Genomic DNA, 19,952 nt, shown 5'->3' with positions numbered 1-19,952 from the left:
TAATGTCAACCATTTGAGAAGCGCTTTCATTTCAGTTAGTCAACTGTCATGCATTTTTTACATCTGGTCTTGTCCATTGACTGTATTAATAGAGTGTTGTAGTGACTTGTAAAAATCAGTCTCAATAGTAATGGCAAAATTATAGAATTATTCATAATTTAGAACTCCTTTAGACAGAAACTCTTGTGTTGTCAGATAGTTCCTGTCAAATGGTACTATCAGAGTTTTTCCTATAACCCTTCAAAATACTGAAATTCTAAAGGGAGCCAACGAAAAGAATTAAGGCCATGGAAAATCTATTTAAACTCCTTGCTGGGTAGAGGCTGGCGTAAATTGTTAGTGCACATGATGTAATGGAGGAGAAATTTATATTCTGTTGGATTTATAGGGTTATAAATCAAATGATAGCTGGCTGTTTAGAATATCCTGCCAGGGAAAGCAGCTTTGCTTAACTTTTGTCAAAGCATCAATGCAGGATTTAAGTTTCCAGCTATGCAATTTTCTTATCTGGTTTTGAATTCTGCCCAGCTTTAATGTTCATTGGCAGAACTAACTGTGGAAAGTATAACTTATAACTGCTGCAGCTGCCAGTTGAATTGGCGGGAACACTTAAGTAGGGAGGTTCCATGCTTTCATGTTAAATTCCCAAGGTCAAAGTTATGCTCCCCCTGTTTAATAACTTTCACCATTTCTGTCGCTGGTGGTTAATTATAGTTCTGCTGTTTTTCTGACCTGGATGAAGATGTAGTATTAGCTCTATGAGCTCTGACAGTTAGACATGATGGAGTGGGGGTCAAGTCCCAGTGAGTCAGCTGTACTCCTGGAGATGTTTGTGGTCTGTGTAAATTCATAGAATCATAGAATCATAGAATAAGCAGGTTGGAAGAGACCAACCGGATCATCGAGTCCAGCCATTCCTATTAAATACTAAAGCATGCCCCTTAGCACCTCGTCCACCCGTGCCTTAAACATCTCCAGGGAAGGTGACTTAACCACTTCCCTGGGCAGCCTGTTCCAGTGCCCAATGACCCTTTTTGTAAAGAATTTTTTCCCAACGTCTAGCCTAAACCTCCCCTGGCGGAGCTTGAGGCCATTCCCTCTTGTCCTGTCCCCTGTCACTTGGGAGAAGAGGCCAGCACCCTCCTCTCTACAACCTCCTTTCAGGTAGTTGTAGAGAGCAATGAGGTCTCCCCTCAGCCTCCTCTTCTCCAGGCTAAACAACCCCAGCTCTCTCAGCCGTTCCTCATAAGGCCTGTTCTCCAGCCCCTTCACCAGCTTCGTTGCTCTTCTCTGGACTCTCTCCAGAGCCTCAACATCCTTCTTGTGGTGAGGGGCCCAGAACTGAACACAGTATTCGAGGAGCGGTCTCACCAGTGCCGAGTACAGAGGGAGGATAACCTCCCTGGACCTGCTGGTCACGCCATTTCTGATACAGGCCAAGATGCCATTGGCCTTCTTGGCCACCTGGGCACACTGCTGGCTCATATTCAGTCGGTTGTCAACCAGCACCCCCAGGTCCCTCTCCTCCAGGCAGCTTTCTAGACAGACTTCTCCTAGTCTGTAGCACTGCATAGGGTTGTTGTGCCCCAAGGGCAGGACCCGGCATTTGGCCTTGTTAAACCTCATGGACATTGGCCATTAGTAGACAGTCTAAAGAAAAAGCTTAACAGTGACTGACTGTGGGAATTAAAGCCCTTTAGCTGGTGGGATATACAAATATTTTTGATGCTGAAGTACTTTAGACTCATGTAGTTAGCTGAATGGGATACATCTGTGTATGCTTGAGTAGTGCTTTCTACGTTGAAGTATAAGATCACTAACTCCAGGCAGCTTTTAACTAAAACTGCAAATGGGCAGTAATAAGTTAGTATGAGTAGAAGCTAAGTAAGATTAGAAAAGTGGCTAGATGGGTTCCTCGTTGCAAGGTCTAAAGGAAGATACTATATATGGTAACCTGTAGTATTCTGTACTAAGTTATATTTTTAATAAATTTTCAACAGGTGTATTTTACCTGTTTACTAAAATCGTTTCAGAAGTTGGATATTAGGTTTATAACAATGTAAGTGGCAAGCAAAATTACATAAAGGAGTTCGAATGGTGTGTTCACGCTTCTGTTTCGATGTTTGTGATTTAAGGTGCTTTCTGATTTTGCCTAGGTGCACACCAACAGACTAATCTCTGCAATGAATCTCTCATGTTAGAAAAGTTGCCTGCCTGTGGAAAATCCTTTGAAGAGATGATGAAGAAAGTGGACTCTAAAAAGTGGTGCAACCTGACAGAATTTATCATGTAAGAGTTAGCTTTGGTTTTGATAGTTGTCACCTTATAATGATTACCCTTTAAGAAGAGGATTACCTTAAATGCCATGAAAACTGTAATTCTATATTCCTATTATATCCCTAATGCATGTAAAGCATTTGTTTTCCAGATAAATTGAATTTCTCCTGCAACTGATTGGCAGTTGCAGAGTTAAGCTGTAGCTCTTAAGTCCTTACAATGTGGCTACATGCGCACATAGAGACCCAGCTCTTAACTCGGAGAGTGCACAGAATAGACAACTTCAATGAAAACTAACCAGTAGGCTAATCAATACTAGCTGCTACTGCTTTTACCTCAGATGATTGTGGATGTATTTAATCTATATTTCTGTGTATTTTATGCAACTGTTACTTAAGTAATTTTTTTTTCCTGTGAAACCACTAAAGCATTATGCTTTTAGAATAATGGTATTCTGTTTTTTTCTGTTGGCAACAATGCAGTTCCCTCCCCTAATATCCTTTTTTCAGTGAGGTGACTGGAACTTTTCCTCATATAGTGTTTCAGAAATCTACCTCTTATGTGAAGTTGTCCTGTCCAAATGTAAAATCATTTGTCCTATGGAACCTATGTCAGATTATTTCTTTGCCTGCAAAGGACGGCATGGAGAAAGTGAGCAACACGCATTTTGCAAGACTGACAGTAGTGAGGATGGTATTGTTATTTTCTGATTTCTATCCCTCTTCTGTAGTTGCTAGAGGCATTTAAACATCTCTCTATGAAGCTGCACACTTCAGCCTCTGCTCTGGACAAAACTCACAGGGCTTGTGTGGCATTTTGGGCTTTGTGGAGCATCTGCTTATTCAGAGTATGTCAGTTCATGCATAATGCTTGGTTCTTGGAAGCGCTGAGTACCCTCTACACCAACTGAAATCAGAGGAAACTGCAGGTGTTCAGCACTCCAGAAAATGAGACTCAAGTGAATTAGCTCCGGTGGGGTATGAGCAAGCCTAAAGCAGAACATCTTCCTGGATTTGAAAATGCTGGTGCTATTTTGGGTCCTACTTCTAAGGCAGGGTAGCCCCAAGCTAGCTGTCACTTCTTCTATCAAAAGCATAGAATAGAATCATAGAATAAGCAGGTTGGAAGAGACCCACCGGATCATCGAGTCCAACCATTCCTATCAAACACTAAACCATGCCCCTTAGCACCTCGTCCACCCGTGCCTTAAACATCTCCAGGGAAGGTGACTCAACCAACTCCCTGGGCAGCCTCTGCCAGTGCCCAATGACCCTTTCTGGGAAGAATTTTTTCCTAATGTCCAGCCTAAACCTCCCCTGGCGGAGCTTGAGGCCATTCCCTCTTGTCCTGTCCCCTGTCACTTGGGAGAAGAGGCCAGCACCCTCCTCTCTACAACCTCCTTTCAGGTAGTTGTAGAGAGCAATGAGGTCTCCCCTCAGCCTCCTCTTCTCCAGGCTAAACAACCCCAGCTCTCTCAGCCGCTCCTCGTAAGACCTGCTCTCCAGCCTCCTCACAGGCTTTGTTGCTCTTCTCTGGACTCGTACCAGAGCCTCAACATCCTTCTTGTGGTGAGGGGCCCAGAACTGAACACAGTACTCGAGTCATTCAGGCCCATGTGTGTTCTTGTCTCGTATGATCTTTGGTCTTGTCTCCTATTTGGTATCACATTATATAATGAAAGATTTCACAATTACCTTATGCAGGATTTTAAATAGCTGATTACCAGTAGAAACAATAGATAATGAAATGTTGGACTGCTGTGCCATGTTGCAGCCATTCCTCATGTTTTTCTTACTGCTAATGCCGGTGTTTAAATGTCCCACCTGTTAGTAAAGTTTCATAATCTCACAGTGTATTAACAACTTAGATGCTATTCCTGTTTAGCACTTCTATTTGCATGCACTAGATGAAATTTACAGCCTTGCAACCATTTAAAAGGTAAATTCTTAAATCTCATGTTGTTGGAGTGAAAGACGTACTCGTGCAGTTCTCCATTTGGTGGCAGGAGCAAGAGGAGATAAGCGCTTCTTATCTAGCTTGCAGAAATTGCATTCAAATCTGACAAAGAAAAATGTGTACACATAAGAAAAGAAAAGCATTGCAAGACGGCTACTGGTAAATTTATTTAACAAGTAGCTGTATGATAGGGGACAATAATTTTAATTTTGCAACTCATCTAATTGCAAGCTGTTTTAATTATTTTAAAGAAAGCACTAATTTTGCTCCATTTGATCTTCATTACAATTGTATTATAATGACAAAACTGAGTTATTTGCTGATATTTTGTTCATATTGATAGGCGTCCTCAACTAAGGGGACTATTTACAGCGAAGAAAGATACCTATAGGACTCAAAATATTAGACTATGTTTCTGTTAATGTAGGTTAAGTATCCACCTTGCTTTTATCCTTTCCAATTGTACTTCCCTTTGGTGTCACTTTCATTACCTGCACAAGGAAATTCCTGCCTATCTATGGAGATTGTTTTGTTTGAAGAAATCAGTCAGTCTGAAGCTTTGCTTGTTTTTCACCATATGCAGTACCAGAAGAAGAATGCCAGCCTCTTCGAGATGTAGCAAGAAAAATACTTCACATTTTTACATCACAGAATCACAGAATCATCAGGTTGGAAGAGACCCACCGGATCATCAAGTCCAACCATTTCTATCAAACACTAAACCATGCCCCTCAGCACCTCATCCACCCGCCCCTTAAACACCTCCAGGGAAGGTGACTCAACCACCTCCCTGGGCAGCCTGTTCCAGTGCCCAATGACCCCTTCTGTGAAAATTTTTTTCCTAATGTCCACTCTAAACCTCCCCTGGTGGAGCTTGAGGCCATTCCCTCTTGTCCTGTCCCCTGTCACTTGAAAGAAGAGGCCATCATCCTCCTCTCTACAACGTCCTTTCAGGTAGTTGTAGAGAGCAATGAGGTCTCCCCTCAGCCTCCTCTTCTCCAGGCTAAACAATCCCAGCTCTCTCAGCCGTTCCTCATAAGGCCTGTTCTCCAGCCCCTTCACCAGATTTGTTGCTCTTCTCTGGACTCGCTCCAGAGCCTCAACATCCTTCTTGTGGTGAGGGGACCAGACCTGAACACAGTATTCAAGGTGCAGTCTCACCAGTGCCGAGTACAGAGGGAGAATAACCTCCCTGGACCTGCTGGTCACGCTGTTTCTGATACAAGCCAGGATGCCCTTGGCCTTCTTGGCCACCTGGGCACACTGCTGGCTCATGTTCAGTCGGTTGTCAACCAACACCCCCAGGTCTTTCTCCTCCTGGCAGCTCTCCAGCCAGGCTTCTCCCAGTCTGTAACAGTGCTTAGGGTTGTTGTGCCCCAAGTGCAGGACCCGGCATTTGGCCTTGTTAAACGTCATGCCATTGGTCTCTGCCCAGCGGTCCAGCCTGTTCAGATCCCTTTGCAGAGCCTCCCTACCCTCCAGCAGATCGACACTTCCACCCAGCTTAGTATCATCTGCAAACTTGCTAAGGGTGCACTCAGTGCCTTCATCCAGGTCATTGATAAAGATATTGAACAGGGCTGGACCTGTCACTATTATAAACCCTGTAACAGTGAGTGGGTATGTTATAGGGAGACTTCAGTTTATTAAAAAGATACCAAATTAGCATTAATCCATTGCATCCGTACACTGATTGTTCCAAAAGGGTCCACTGTTTACAGTCAGAGGAAAATATATCTTATTTCTCAATCAGAGGAAAGCATGTCTTATTTCTTATCAATTTGCCTGACTCCAGTTCCCAACGTGTATACTTTCTTACATATTTCAGTCCACTAAACACAATCTGAGGGAACAGGCCAGCCTTAGTAACATTTATTTGCTACTGGACTGAAATTGAAAAATGTAGGATCTGATTGTTATCTTTCGTCTCGTTGGGTGTCGTCTATTTCAGCGGAAGGCATTCTGTTACTTCAAGCCAGTATTGCTATTGCAACAGTCATCTCAGAAGTGTATAAAGTTGTATGCCTGCTACCTGGGAAGATCCCAGCCAATTGTTCTGTGTTTGCCAGCTGTGAATCGTTAGGATTACCAATACCAATTACCAGTTTGTGTTTCGGAAGAGAGTTCTAGCAGAGTAACATATGTAAGGAAAAGATGTGGCTTCTCTGTTTCAGCAGAAGAATTATTTGTAACAGACTTCCTGTGGTTCCTACATTTCTTTTTACCTCATCAAGCCTGCCTTCATGGTGGTGTAGCACTGCTCTATGGCACCTAGAAGAAGTTACAATTCTGATTCTTTCAAAGTTTTAAATTTGAGTCCTTAGCAGAATAGGAGAGGGCAAAATTTGTCTTTAACTGTATGTCTGAAGCTGATTAATTTCATGTGTGTGTCTACCTGGTGGAATTCCCTGCTTTACTCTGAGCATGGTCCAAGGACTATGCCCACACTCAACAAGAATTTTATTTCCTATACCACCTCAGAGTAAATTTCCCAGAACCCTTTACATCAAAAATGAATCTATAAACAGAAGCAATAGAGTTCAGTCCCATTGAAAATGACAAAGGTCTTCTAAGTTGAACAAATGTTGAAGATTTCAGAAAGGAGTTAAGGAAAAAAAGATGTGCACGACTAGAGCCAAATTTGGTGTAATCTTCTGGAAAACAATCCCAATGCTGTTCCTCAATTTTAAAGTCAATGGGAGTTTTGCCTGTTACAATTTGGCCCAGCTAAACTAAACTATTCATAGAAGTGTCTAGTTTTCAAAGAAACATAGTAAAATATTAAAGAAAAGAAAGCCAGATTAAGTTAGAATCAATGGGAAAACAAACTGTGCAATCCAAGAGGAAATTATATTCCCCCAGTTCTTAAAGCTTGGACCTCAAAGCTTCTGCTGGCTAAGTGGGGATGTAAGAGCCCTCCAAACTGAGTTGTTTTTGTGGTCAGTTGTGTAAATTTTTTCATCTTCCCCATTGACTGCGGCAGAAAGTCTGATCTAGATGCTGATCAGTGGTTGCATCGAGCTGCTAATGTCAAAACATCTGCAGAAGAGGAACGTGCTGTAAAAATCTCAGACTAACTACTAGGTTTGTTTTGCAGCTAAAGTGAGGTGCTGATTCACGTAAGCTGTTTCATTTCCGTGTAAAATCTCTCACACTTAGAATGCAAACACCTTTGGCTCACTTTTTCAACAGTATCAGAACAGACTCAATTTTTGCATGTAATTTTCTCACACAAAAGGCAAACTGGGGCTGCCTAGAGCTGAACCTTTGAGTGGCCAGCACACATGATTTTAGACCTATAATAGTACTGATAAAAGTTAGTCCCACTCTTCCTAAGCTGTGCAATGTTGGGGTGTGTGTGTCCATATTTGAGTTGGGATTTATATCCTAGCAGACAGACTAGTACATTGGTAATGCTTTATCTTGGACAAAGTCATGGTAAAGTGCTGCAAATCACAAATCTTCTTGCACAAGAAAAGCTCACTGTATTGTTGCCTGCTCTCTAGATTATCTTCTGCAATGTTATGAGTAACATCCTCATGTGCCTGAAGAGTGACTGTCTATTTTTCCTGAAGATTTATTGGAGAAAAGAATCAAAATTCCTTATTTAGCCTGGTGTAGCTCCTCTCAGTTAAGTCACCCCAGATTTTGTAGAAGAAAATATTCTTTGACAGCTTAATATCTCTGTGAAGGAAGGTTAAAGAAGCCTGCACTTTTTGTGGCCTCACTTCAGTGTAATTTATTTATCATTAAGTGTTTGATATGGTATAGAAAAACAGGGACTGCTAGTAACAGATGCTAGCATTTTGTACTTCTTTAATAGGGTGGTCTTTCTTTGGGCTTTCCATACAGATAGAGTTGCTACCTTTTCTTTTTCTTTTTTTTTTTTTTTAAGCTTTCAGTGCAATGCAGATAAGGCTGATGTTTCATCTTTTCTACCTATGTATTTCAAGATGCACCAGGGAAGATTTAGCTTGGGTATTAGGAAATGGTTCTTCACTCAGACGGTGGTGAACAGGCTTCCCAGGGAAAGCAGTTGTGGCACCAAGCCTGACAATATTCAAGAAGCATTTGGACAACACCCTCAGACACATGGTGTGAATGTTGGGGTTGTCCTATGCAGGGACAAGAGTAGGGCTCGATGATCCTCGTGGGTCCCTTCCAACTCAGGACATTCTATGATTCCATGATTCCATGATTAAGAATATAGTAATCCTAATATGTAAAGTTACTTGCAAAAAATAATGTAAGCAATTTAGAGATGATATTAGAAAGCACTCTGTGGTTAAATCTCATCACTCTCAGTTGATATGCCTTCTCAACACCTTTCATGCCCTCTTTGAATTTTATTGTGGCAAGATCAGGAATAGAAGGCAATCTCCTTAGAGCTTATTATTAAATATTGTATTTAAAAATAAGCAATACATTAGATTTCTGTTTAAAGTTACTTAGTGATAAAAGAATGCAGCATAACTGATAGACTAGAATCAATTATGTAATGCAAATATGGATGGTATATTTTTAGAGGCAGTGAAAATGCAAAAAGATAAATGTGTTATGAAGATGAATACTTAATAAAAACTTGTGGTTCTTCTGTTTTGGCTTGCAAGACAATTTCTACATCCTTGTTTTCTAAATGGATCAACCATGAATATATAATTACCCAAATTAACTCAGAAGAGGCAAAAAATTAGATTTTTCTTTTTTTAAGCTACATGTGGTATTAGTCATGTGGTTAACTGTTGACAGCACTTCAAGGTATGAGTTAATACTACTCATTTGTTCTGTATTTAGGGTCTTGTTTCAATTACAGAAGCTTGCAAAGCAATGATACTTTAAAAAAAGTATTTTACATGGTTAATTGACAAGGCTGTGGCATTTCTTTTTATCTTTTCAAAACAGTATATAATTCAATGTTGGAAAGTATATCGAAGACAATAAATGTAGTGTTCTGCACTCTTAAAAACATCAGTCACCTTCAGCCTATTGAATAATTTGCAAAGGGCAGACATCTATGTTGACAGCTGTGTTGATAAACTTGATGGCAATGTATGAAATAATTATAGTACTTATGAAGAATAACATGAGGTCCAACCAAAAAAAAATGAGACTGTGCCTGTAATTCTTTTTATTTAACAAATAAAGAGAATCAGCTATGATCACCTTCAAAATAGTTCCCCTCTGAGTTGATACACAGTTGCATACAATGCTGCCAATGTTTGAATCAATTCCACAGATCATTGTCTGAAAGGCTCTTGAGGATCGCTGTTGTTTTTGCTTTCACATCTTTTAGTGACAAAAAATGTGTTCCTTTGAGGAGCTACTCGATCTTTTGGAAGAGGGAGCCAGGTTTAGCAAATAGGGTGCTCAAGCAGTGTTGTTATTAGCTAAAAACTGCTTCACAGACAAAGTGGTATTGGCTGGCACACAACTACATTTTCCAAATGAGAACAAGAAAATTTACCTCAACATGTGTCCGCTCGTACTGAGAGAAGTGATCAAGTTGAGCCTTGTCTCACTGTGACAGGTTAGGGCATGTTCTATAACCATCTCTTTCTCTCGCCACTCCTGTGGAACTTGGGAGTTATCACTGTGGCCTTGAGTCTGATTTTTGTCTGCAGGAAGGTAGCTTAAGAAGCAGAATGATCTTAAGATGGTCTGTGTTATGTATTATTTACCAAAATGCACTGTAATCTATCACAGGTTTTTACATCATATTACTGAGGAGTATATATAACTAATACATATCCAGGCTGACACATAAAGGTGTTACAGTGTGAAGTATTAGTGTTACGACTTATGAAAAAATAGGTACAAAAATCTAAGGTTGTTTCTACTTTTAACTATTGCTGTGCACAGAAAAAAATAGGTTTTTAACCATCAGCATGAAAATAAGGCAGTATTTTCATCATCCAAAGAGGAATTAGATAAAAGCTTAAAAAGTAAACTTGTGCATGGTGCTTAAAAATTAACTGACCCCATGATAGCTTTCTTATGGCAAGAATTTGTCGTCTTTCACAGATGATATGCCATATTACACTATTCATTCTATAATTAAAGTAAAGCTTAGGAAGACCAAAGAAGAAGTTGTGTGAATTTAGTAGAGTCCCCCTACTCTGATCTGCAGCCAGTCTTACTGGATACCATCCAGAATCTCCTGCCATAATATTTTTTGCACCTGCTCAGGAGGCTGCTGACTTGTCTTGTCAAAAGTGCAGAACCCACCTGTTTGTTCACTAGTAATTGACGTGATCTGAAGTTTAAGACCCGTTGCCTGATTTTTGACTCCCATTATTTGTTATCTGCTTGGAAAAGAAACCAGCTGCCACTCTCCTCCAAAGCAAATGGATTTTGTAATTGCAGAATTTGTTTTGGTGTATGTAAAATCCATTTTCCAGAAATAATCAGAAAAAAAATCTGCATTCTTGGCTTGCTCATAAAAATTAAGTAAGGAGGGGTGTGAAATTTAATACGAATGGAAGTTTGACTTAGAAGCAGATTAATATTATTTTTCATTTTACTTATTTTTCACTGTGCACATGCTGCAGTGGATGTTTCTCAAAGTGTAAGCCTGGTTGATCTCCGATTTTTGTTTCACAGCTGGATATCATGAGATATTTTTATCTCCCATTTCCACTTTAAGAAAACATGCTGTGATGTTATGAAAGGCTTGTACTACTTTGGACTAAGTGGAATCTAATAACAGCTTCCACTCAGCAGATGACACTTTGATATCCTTTTAAAAATGGAAGCCAAAGAAGTTTTTTGTAGATGTAAGCTGGAATTAATGAAGAGGGCTCTCCTGATATTTCTTCCCCCATGGGCTATGTCTGCTGGTCAGAAAAATTACTATGTTGACAGGTGCCTGCCGTTTAAATAGCCATCTGGAGGCTCAGTGATGTCATACTGATCTGGATTAGAGCCACGTTTTCTCTGCTTGTACATCAGCTTGGTTCATCTAGATGGAAAGAAAAGCCTTGAAATGCTGAGATAGTGTGTGTCGCGAATGACTAGCTCAGCGCAGCTCTGGGCTGGGGACTGGCTCTTCCCTCCTCACTGGCTCCTCCCCTGATGTTGGAGGATTGGTCTGAAGCTAGGTGAGCATTTAATTTTGGAAACAGTAGTGGAATAATGGTGTTAGCATTGAGTTGGAACATTTTAAGAATAGTGGTGTCAAATAAGTCTTTACATGTAGCAAACTTTACAAGGTGAATGATGAAAGTGGCTGATGTGTTTGGGAGAAAGCAGGATTGCCTCAACAGGTGACTGATGCTAGTGACTTACCTGAATAGCTGTATGCACCAAGTGCATTTGCTCTTGAGCTGACCGAAGGGAAAATTATACAATCCAATGGCGACTCTGATGGTAATATTTTTGGGAAGGAATTGAGCTTAGGTAGATACAAGAATAGCATATTGGTTGCATGTTTCTCCATCACTGACAGTGGCATATTTGAGTGTAATTCTTGACTAGATTGCTTTTGTGATTCATTTTTTACTGCATAGAACAGGTGTGGGATTCATCAGTCCAACATACTAATTGTCCTTGACTCCTTTCCTGGCCAATGGAAGCTTAAGGAAGGTATCTTAAAACAGATCATAGGCACCATGCCCTAAAATTATTCCAGTGTTTCCACTGACTATAAAGACAGTCTAGTTTCTAAGCATGCAGAAATTTGCTTTGAAGTCTAACCTGACAAGATAAAGTGGGAACAGACCTTCAGATGGTGCTCTTAAGATTCTCAGCATTCTTGTTTCCTTCACATTTGGCATCTGAAGAAGGATATATGCTAGAAAATGCTAATGATTGTCCTAATGAGACTGAAGCGAGACACAAAGCTGATGGGAAAAGAAAGTACACCAGATCTTTGTCAGATTTTGCCTTTACCTTACTGTGTTGTGAAATAATCTGAATTGGATAGAAAAGTAGCTGACTGTAATAGAAAAAAGCAGATGAGACAGCAGAGATAGTGCACCTGTAGTTTTTAGTGCTGAGAAGTATTTACTAGAAATTGAAAGATGTTCTGATCATTTGGGTGTGAAGTTTTGAGAACTTCCTGCCTCCCTTCACATGCTCAAGTACAAGGATTAAAATTTTAGATGTAAAATTTTAAATACTGATGAGCATAGGAACATAAAAATATGTGATGTGTTTGAATGTTTGCCCCAGAAATCATACTGTCTTCTATCATGAGAAGACCAAGAAGATGAATGGCTTTCACTAGTTTACTAACTTGATAAAAAGTTTGAAACTTGATCCATAAGTTAAGAAGTTTTAAGGATTGCATTTCACTTATAGAAACACAAACCTCTTGTTTGATTGTAAGGAATAGGTATGTAATAATTTGTGCTGCTTGTAGTCAAATGATATCACTTGATGGGTATGTATGTGGTCTGGTAGAAAGTAAACATCTGTAAGGCCAGAGTGTTCCCTACTCTGTTGTCTGGCCAATTGTATTCTTGCCTAGGTGATATTTTAATTGTGCAGCTGGCAGGAATTGTCACACACTAACCCTGTTAATTTCAGAACCATACCTTGGGATTTTTTTGCCTTTCTTCCATTTTCCAATTGTAGTATTTTAAATACGAGCTGGCTTGTGGATATGTATTTTTTAAAAGTTAAAAATGATTTTCTAAAGAAAATGCTCTAAATTTAAATACTACTTTGAACCAGAGGGGAGAATTTATATGAGAGATATCATGGGTTAACTCTGGTGGGCAGCTTAACACCAGACAGCCATCTGCTCACTTCACCCCTCCTCCACCCAAGTGGGCAGGAGAGGAGGAGAGGAAAAATGTGAACAAGAAAGCTTGGAGATGAAGATAAAATAAATAAAAAATTAAATTGTTTAAAAGGTGAAAGATAAGTGCAAAGAGAGAAAACAAAACAGCTGATGCAAAGGCAATCACTCACCACTTCCCTTGGATAGGCCAATGCCCAGCCAGTTCCCAAGCCAAAAAAATGGCTAACCTCCCTAAAATTCCTTCTTTTCCCTTTTATTGCTGAGCATGATGTTATATAGTATGGAGTGTCTCTCTGGTTAGTTCAGGTCATCCTCCTGGTTGTGTCCCCTCCCAGCCTATTGTGCAATCACCAGTCTTTTCACTGGGAGGGGGGAGCAGAGTGAGAAACAGAGAAGGCCTTGATGCTGTACAAATACTGTTCAGCAAAAGCTAGAGCGTTAGTGCGCTATCAGTACTTGGTGCTTTTTTACTGCCATTCCCACTAGAACACTACTTCCTTTATTTGGGTCTAAAAGTGAGGATTTAAAGAGCAATAAAACATTACTCTTGAGGAATTGCAATCTAGGTCTGTGATTTAGTTGTAATTTTGTTTTTCCTGTTCCTGAATTTGAGGGTAAGGATTTTTCTGTATGTTCAATGACTTGGCTGGAGGAGGAACTCCTTTCCTATGGGAACACTATGATTTGTTAGCCCTGAGTTTAGCAGAACTTTGCTGCAGCTTGGCAGTAACCACTCCCACATTGGTTTGCTAGTAAAGCATTTACTATCCATGCTCATCTAGATTTTAATCTACATTTTGAAATAGATTAATTACAGTAAAATCAATATGTGTGGTTTAGTAGTAGGATTAATTCTTAGAGGATTAGGGGCTAGTTCATTGCTGTAGTGTTTGATGGAAAGGAGCACACAGTTTGCAAGTTGGCAGGAGATTTACGAGGGACCAAAATGCTAGGGAAGGTGTCTTTGTGGTTTTGTATGCATTTGTTTTGCTGTTGAGAGTTATTCAAGGGAGTTGACTTTAAGCAGAGCCCCAGGAAAACTGCAAACCCTACTGCTGCCTATGCAGATTTCTGTCTTTTAATTTGCCCCCATGCATTGTTTTGCTTACTTTAAAGCTAGCAGCACAGTATGTCTTTCTAAAACCAAAGTTTGCTTCTACATTGTGAGGAAAAAAGAAAGCCAATAGCACTTGGGGAGAGCAGTGTTTCAACACCCTCATCATTAAAAAAAAATCTTCCTTATATCTAGTCTAAATCTGCCCTCTTTTAGTTCAAAACCCATTACCTGTTGTCCTATTGCAACAGGCTCTGCTAAAATGTTTGTCCTCGTCTTTCTTACAGTCCCCCTTTAAGCACTGAAAGGCTGTAATAAGGTCTTCCTGGAGCCTTCTGTTCTCCAGGCTGAACAATTCCAGCTCTGTCAGCCTTTCCTCGAAGGAGAGATGTTCCATCCCTCTGATCATTTTTGTGGCCGTACTCTGGACCTGCTCCAACAGGTCCATGTCTGTCCTGCCCTAAGGGCTCCAGAGCTGGATGCAGTCCTCCAGGTTGGGTACCACCAGAGTGAAGTAGAAGGGCATAATCACCTCCCTTGACCTGCTGGCCATGCTTCTTTTGATGCAGCTCAAGATACAACTGGCCTTCTGGGCTGCAAGTGCACACTGTCAGATCATCCATCAGGACCCCTGAGTCCTTCTGCCCCAGCCTGTATTGATACTGAGGGGTTGCTCCAACCCAGGTGGCAGGACTTTGCACTTGGACTTGTTGAACCTCATAAGGTTCACCTGGGCCCACATCTCAAGCTTGTCCAGGTCCCTCTGGATGACATCTTGTCCTTCTGGTGTGACAACTGCACCACTCAGCTTAGTGTCATCTTAGTGTCATCTGCAGACTGGCTGAGGGTACACATGTTCATGCTGTCTTTATCATCAATGAAAGTATTAAACGGCACTGGTCCCAGTATGGATCTCTGAGGGTCACCACTTGTCACGGATCTCTTGTCTGGACATCGAGCCATTGACTACTGCTTTCCGAATGCAACTGTCTGATCAATTCCTTATCCACTTAAGAATCCACCCATGAAATCCATATTTCTTCAATATAAAGAGAAGGATGTTGTGGGGGTCTATGTCAAAGGCTTTACAGAAGTCCAGATAGGTGACATCCATAGCTCTTCCCTTGTCCACTGATGCAGCTGCTCCATCATAGAAGGCCAGTAGGTTGGTCATACAGGACTTGGCCTTGGCGAAGCCGTGCTGGCTGTCTTGAATCACCTCCCGGTCCTCCGAAGAAGAACCTAGCTACCCATAAACAAGTAGAGAACCTGCTTTTCATCTGTCAGGGTCCATGTTAATTTTTTTTTGCACTACCTGGGTAGGTGATGAGAGGTCATAGATGAGTGGGTGATGATGAGATTCCATAGGTGACAGCAAACCTGGTGCACAAACATTGCCAGGAGCAAAAATTTGCCTCTTGCTAAGGAGGAAACTATTAGCAGGTATCCATGTATTTTTTTTCTCTGTGTAAGGCTGGAATCAGTACCCTGAATTTATTCTGAAAAATCAGCTTCTTCAGGGCACATAAATGCTATTGGTGTCTTAAGAACATTCCCGATACCATGTATGTAGGGAACATTGAGATTACTTTTTTTTTGTGGCTGAGGTGAACTCAAATGTCTGGTTTGTTGTTAAAAGGAATTATTTATGTATGTTTTACCAGACATAAAGATCTGAGTTCATCATTTTAATGAGAAACTGTGAAGGGGAGAAATGATAGGTGTGAAAATCAAGTTTAAAGTAAGTCACAAAAGTATTGAGAATTCTTAAATCTGTTTCACCTCCTCACCCTTGCAACCTAATTTGCAGCTTGTCTCAAAAGTATGATTTCCACTTGTGAGAATATGCAGGTTTATGTAACATATGTTTATTTCAGTGAGCTTTGCAGGAACTTTGTAGAACTTAAAATTCAAGAGCCATTTGTTGAATGTAGACAGGTTTGATCTTCAGGTGAAAAATACAGACTTGATGCATTTGCATGGAAATGAAGCAAGATGAAAGCAAGATGTAATGAGTCCCACCTCCATTCTTTGTCTGATTTCTGGTATTGTGGTGTGGTTCACTTGCTGTGCAGTGCTCCAGAAGCTTTCTTTTCTAGTAACCTGTTATCAGGACTGTTGAAAAATGTCATCTATACTGTGTGCTGACATTTACTTATTGTGGAAAGGATGGGAGAGATGAGGTGGATAACTGCGCAGAATTAGTTTGTAACTGAGTTCCCCTTAACCTGGGAACTGTGTTGCATTCATCAGTAACATAAATGAAACTAGAATTTATATCAACTTTTGCATGAACTCTCTGGAAGAAAAGCCTCTTGATTGTGCTCAGGACTGAGGTACAGGGTGTCTTTCATAGTTTGAATTAAAGATGGTAGTTCATATATCTCTTATTTGCAAACAAGCAGGTCAGGTCTGTCGCTGGTTCTTCAGGCTGTAGCAATTTTGTGGATATTGTGAGATAATTGCTCAGCTGTAACTTTGTGCTTTGTTTTCTGTTCCTGCCTTCAGTTCCTTTCCTGACTGTATGTTGGTCACACGCAGAAAGAAGTTCAGGGCATCCTTTTATTTTTCTCTGTTAGGTTCTGACAGACCTGGTATTCTGTTGTCCAAGTAATACCTGAAGACTGAGCTTTTTTTGGGAAAAAACAGGCCACTTTCTGACCTGGTTTCCTGAGAAATTAAACTGTGTTGTGTGTGTGTGCATAGCTCAAACAGTGGAGATTTCACAAGGAAAAGGATTTTCACAAGAAAAAAAAAGGTTTGATACCATAGTTGCAGGATAAGAATCAGACTCCTCGTAAACAGTGTGGGTTGCACCTAGAGCCTGATCATGAGCCTAAGAGACCCTTATTCTATTCGCAGTTCTGCCATGTGGAAAACTGCTATTTGCAGTTTTGCTCACTCTGCTGTGGGCAAATTGTGATTACATGTTATGATTGAGTTTTGTCATCTAGAAAACAATCAGTGTGTTTGCTTCCTTTGCAAATTAATGAATAAAAGGTATTAAATGACACAAAGGCATTATTAACAATTCTTTTTGTTTTGCTTCTCTATAGAAGGCAGTGTCTGAAATAGCAGTCTTGCAGGCTTTTTTTGTGATTCCATTCCTTATTTAGAAATTAATTGCTTTATATTAGCTTGCATTTCATAACTACCCTCTGACTTTGAAACCAAAACTATAAAGTTATCCATGCTGGTTTTATTTATTAAATTTTCAGTGATGTCTGGTCTCTCACTGTCACTACAGGGTTACTTACACTTATGATGGGGCAAGCTTGCTCACTAGAGCACAAAGCAGGGCTGGAGCAGAGTCCAGTGGTTTCTGGAGCCCTGCCTGATGTCTGTGCTAGGCCGAGCACTGACCTGTCTGGGCAACTGGATGCATTGTCTCTGCATTATAGTCTGTGAAGCTTTCTAGGCATGCCTTTAGATGTATTATTCTTGAGGTCCTCTGGGACTGTCTGTCCCATATTCAGTTAGACATCTTCAGCTTCTAATTTTGTCCAAGGACATAAAGAATGGATGCTACCAGGTTGCATGCAAGAATGACACTATTAAAATAACAAACACCTAATATTTGTATTTTACTTTTAGCTTATTTCCCATTGTTTCCCTGTAGTGGCTGGCATTGTCACAAAAGCTTCCTTTCTAGTTGCTCTGCTTAAAATATACATACATTGTGCATATATGCATCTGTGTGCCAGAGCATCTGGGTGTGAATTTGTCAGAATGAGCGATGTATTTGTTTACAAATAAAACTCCCTGAGAATAAGAACTGTGAGGAAGTTGCAGAAGGAACTTTTTGTGAGGCTTTTTCTTCTGTGAACACAGCTCCAGATGCTGTATTCTCAACCTACGTGCTTGTAGCTTGGACAGGCAGATGTTTCCCCTACAGACAAGCCATAAACAGTGGACTTCAGTCTTGACTCAAACACTGAATATCTCTTCTTCAGTGCTTCACAGCAAAGGATGAAGTCAACATTAGTCCCCTGTGGTACTTAATGTCAGAATGAGTCGTTCCTCAGGGGTTACTGTGTTTATACGTAGTGAAAGGGAGCATAGGGCCTTTGAATAATAGTGCAGGATACTATTGGCGTGTCATTTGTTCATTGCTCTCCTTCCTATTTTTAGTTTCGCTTTGAAGTGAGTTTATTGAGTCATGAAGAACTGGAAGAAATATTTAAAAATGCAACGGACAATAATTCAGCTTTTTTATTTCTTGCCCTGTTTTCATGTACTGACCAGACACTCTTTGTCTTCTTAATTTCCGATCTTCTCTGCCATAGTCCATTCACTTCCTGAATTTCTTTGGCTTGTGATAACACCACGAACTCCATCCTATTACTCATTTAGGTCTATTGTTTCCTTTTTTTTTTTTCCTGAGGAATAGCCATTTCTCATAAATATAAGTTAACCCTGGACAGGTAAATCTCAGCACATGCCGTGTTGAAATCATTAGGCATTAGGAGGGGTTCCCAATCTTTCATGAGCATTACAAACATGTAATTAGGAATGATTGTTTTTTTCCTGCTGGGCATTTGCTGGAGCTGGGGAAAAAGACAAAGGTTGTCAAAAGCTAATTTTCTGTGTGTTTATTTTCCCATTACCTTCTTACTGCCTGAGGGTACAATGGAATTGAAATTTTTACACAGTAAATTATGCTGTGGCTTGGTCACATCATCATTTTTACCACAACATCATGTCCAATGATAAATGAGGCATGAATTATCCATATTTTCCTGAAAATGTCCTGTCCTTGTTACATTTGTCTGTTTTTTGAAGATACTGTAGATGTCTCTAGTGAGGACATTCTAATTCTGCTTATGTCATTAGGAAGTCTTGGCTGTAGTTACAGCACCCAGAACCATAGGTTTTGACCACTGTCCATGCAGGATCTCAGAATGTCGTGTGAATTCTCTCAGTTGTATGAGTACACGTGAGTCAGTTCTCGTGGTTCATTCTGTAGTATTTGTTACCCACAGGTTACATTAAGGTCTTCAGCAGAGTATCTTCATGACAGACCAACTCTTACAGATTCTATATGACACCCTATGTGGCTTTCTCCAAGTGTAATATGCATATATGTTCTGTTTAAACTTCTCTTCACTTTCTTCTTCTCCTAGGTATTATGACAGCTTTACCCAGTGCACAGAACGTGAAGCCAACAACGCGAGTTGTTTTTGGCCAAACCCCCTTGCAGAGGGCTTTATCACTGGAATCCATAAACAATTCTTTTCAAACTGTACTTCAGACAAGGTTCACTGGGAAGATCCACCAGATGAAATTCTCATAACTCTGATCTTGATCCCAGTCATGTTGACATGTGCCATGATAACACTGGTAGTATGGTGCAGCAAGAGAAGTGACATCCTGGTCTAAGTTTTTCTTTTGGGCTTTGTTTTTCATCATTTCCTTCTTCTAGAAGCACTGAGACAGGAGGACAAAGAGAGTAACTTGACATAAAAATTTCAGATCTGCTGAAATGAAACTTGTGAGATACTGAGAAAGAGACGTTGTTCCTGTGAACAAAGCTGCCTGCTACCGCTGCTGAAAGTCACTGCCTTTGAGGTTGGCCATTGGTGTTGCTATTGCAATGCTCTCTACTTACATTGGACCTAATCATCTTCATGCAATTCATAGGCAGCTCTCAAAACCAGCAGAATTCCGAGGCAAATGGAACCCTTAGCTGCAAAAGGGTTAAAGCTACTTTGTCATGAGTAAACCTGTTTGGTAAACTAAGTTTTGCAAAACAGTGTGTAGGTATGCATGGTGTAACATCAGTTGTAAGAAAGATGATGTCTCTTGAGTTTTTGTGCAGGATGCTTGATGATTGGGTCTGTGAACGCCGTGACTTGGATAGAAGATGACTGGCAAAGGAACTGAACATGGATATAACCAAGTGGCAGTTTTTGCTGGAATCTA

The 19,952-nt window shown here is 40.4% G+C and overlaps 1 protein-coding gene across 1 annotated transcript in view; it reads left to right on the top strand.

Annotated features, from left to right (window-relative positions):
• Nucleotides 1–19,717, top strand: part of RAMP3 (receptor activity modifying protein 3) — a 31,807-nt gene extending 12,090 nt beyond the window's left edge. The window contains exons 3-4 of the mRNA XM_069859038.1: nt 2,157–2,289; nt 19,154–19,717. Of these exons, the coding sequence (XP_069715139.1) occupies nt 2,157–2,289; nt 19,154–19,409 (389 nt within the window). The 3' untranslated portion in view covers nt 19,410–19,717. The remainder of the gene's footprint in view (nt 1–2,156; nt 2,290–19,153) is intronic.
• Nucleotides 19,718–19,952: the final 235 nt, after the last annotated feature.

Source organism: Phaenicophaeus curvirostris, chromosome 6, assembly GCF_032191515.1.
Source record: "Phaenicophaeus curvirostris isolate KB17595 chromosome 6, BPBGC_Pcur_1.0, whole genome shotgun sequence".
Classification (NCBI taxonomy): domain Eukaryota; kingdom Metazoa; phylum Chordata; class Aves; order Cuculiformes; family Cuculidae; genus Phaenicophaeus; species Phaenicophaeus curvirostris.
The sequence above is the reverse complement of the archived record's forward strand: the minus strand, read 5'-3'. Positions and strand labels throughout refer to the sequence as shown.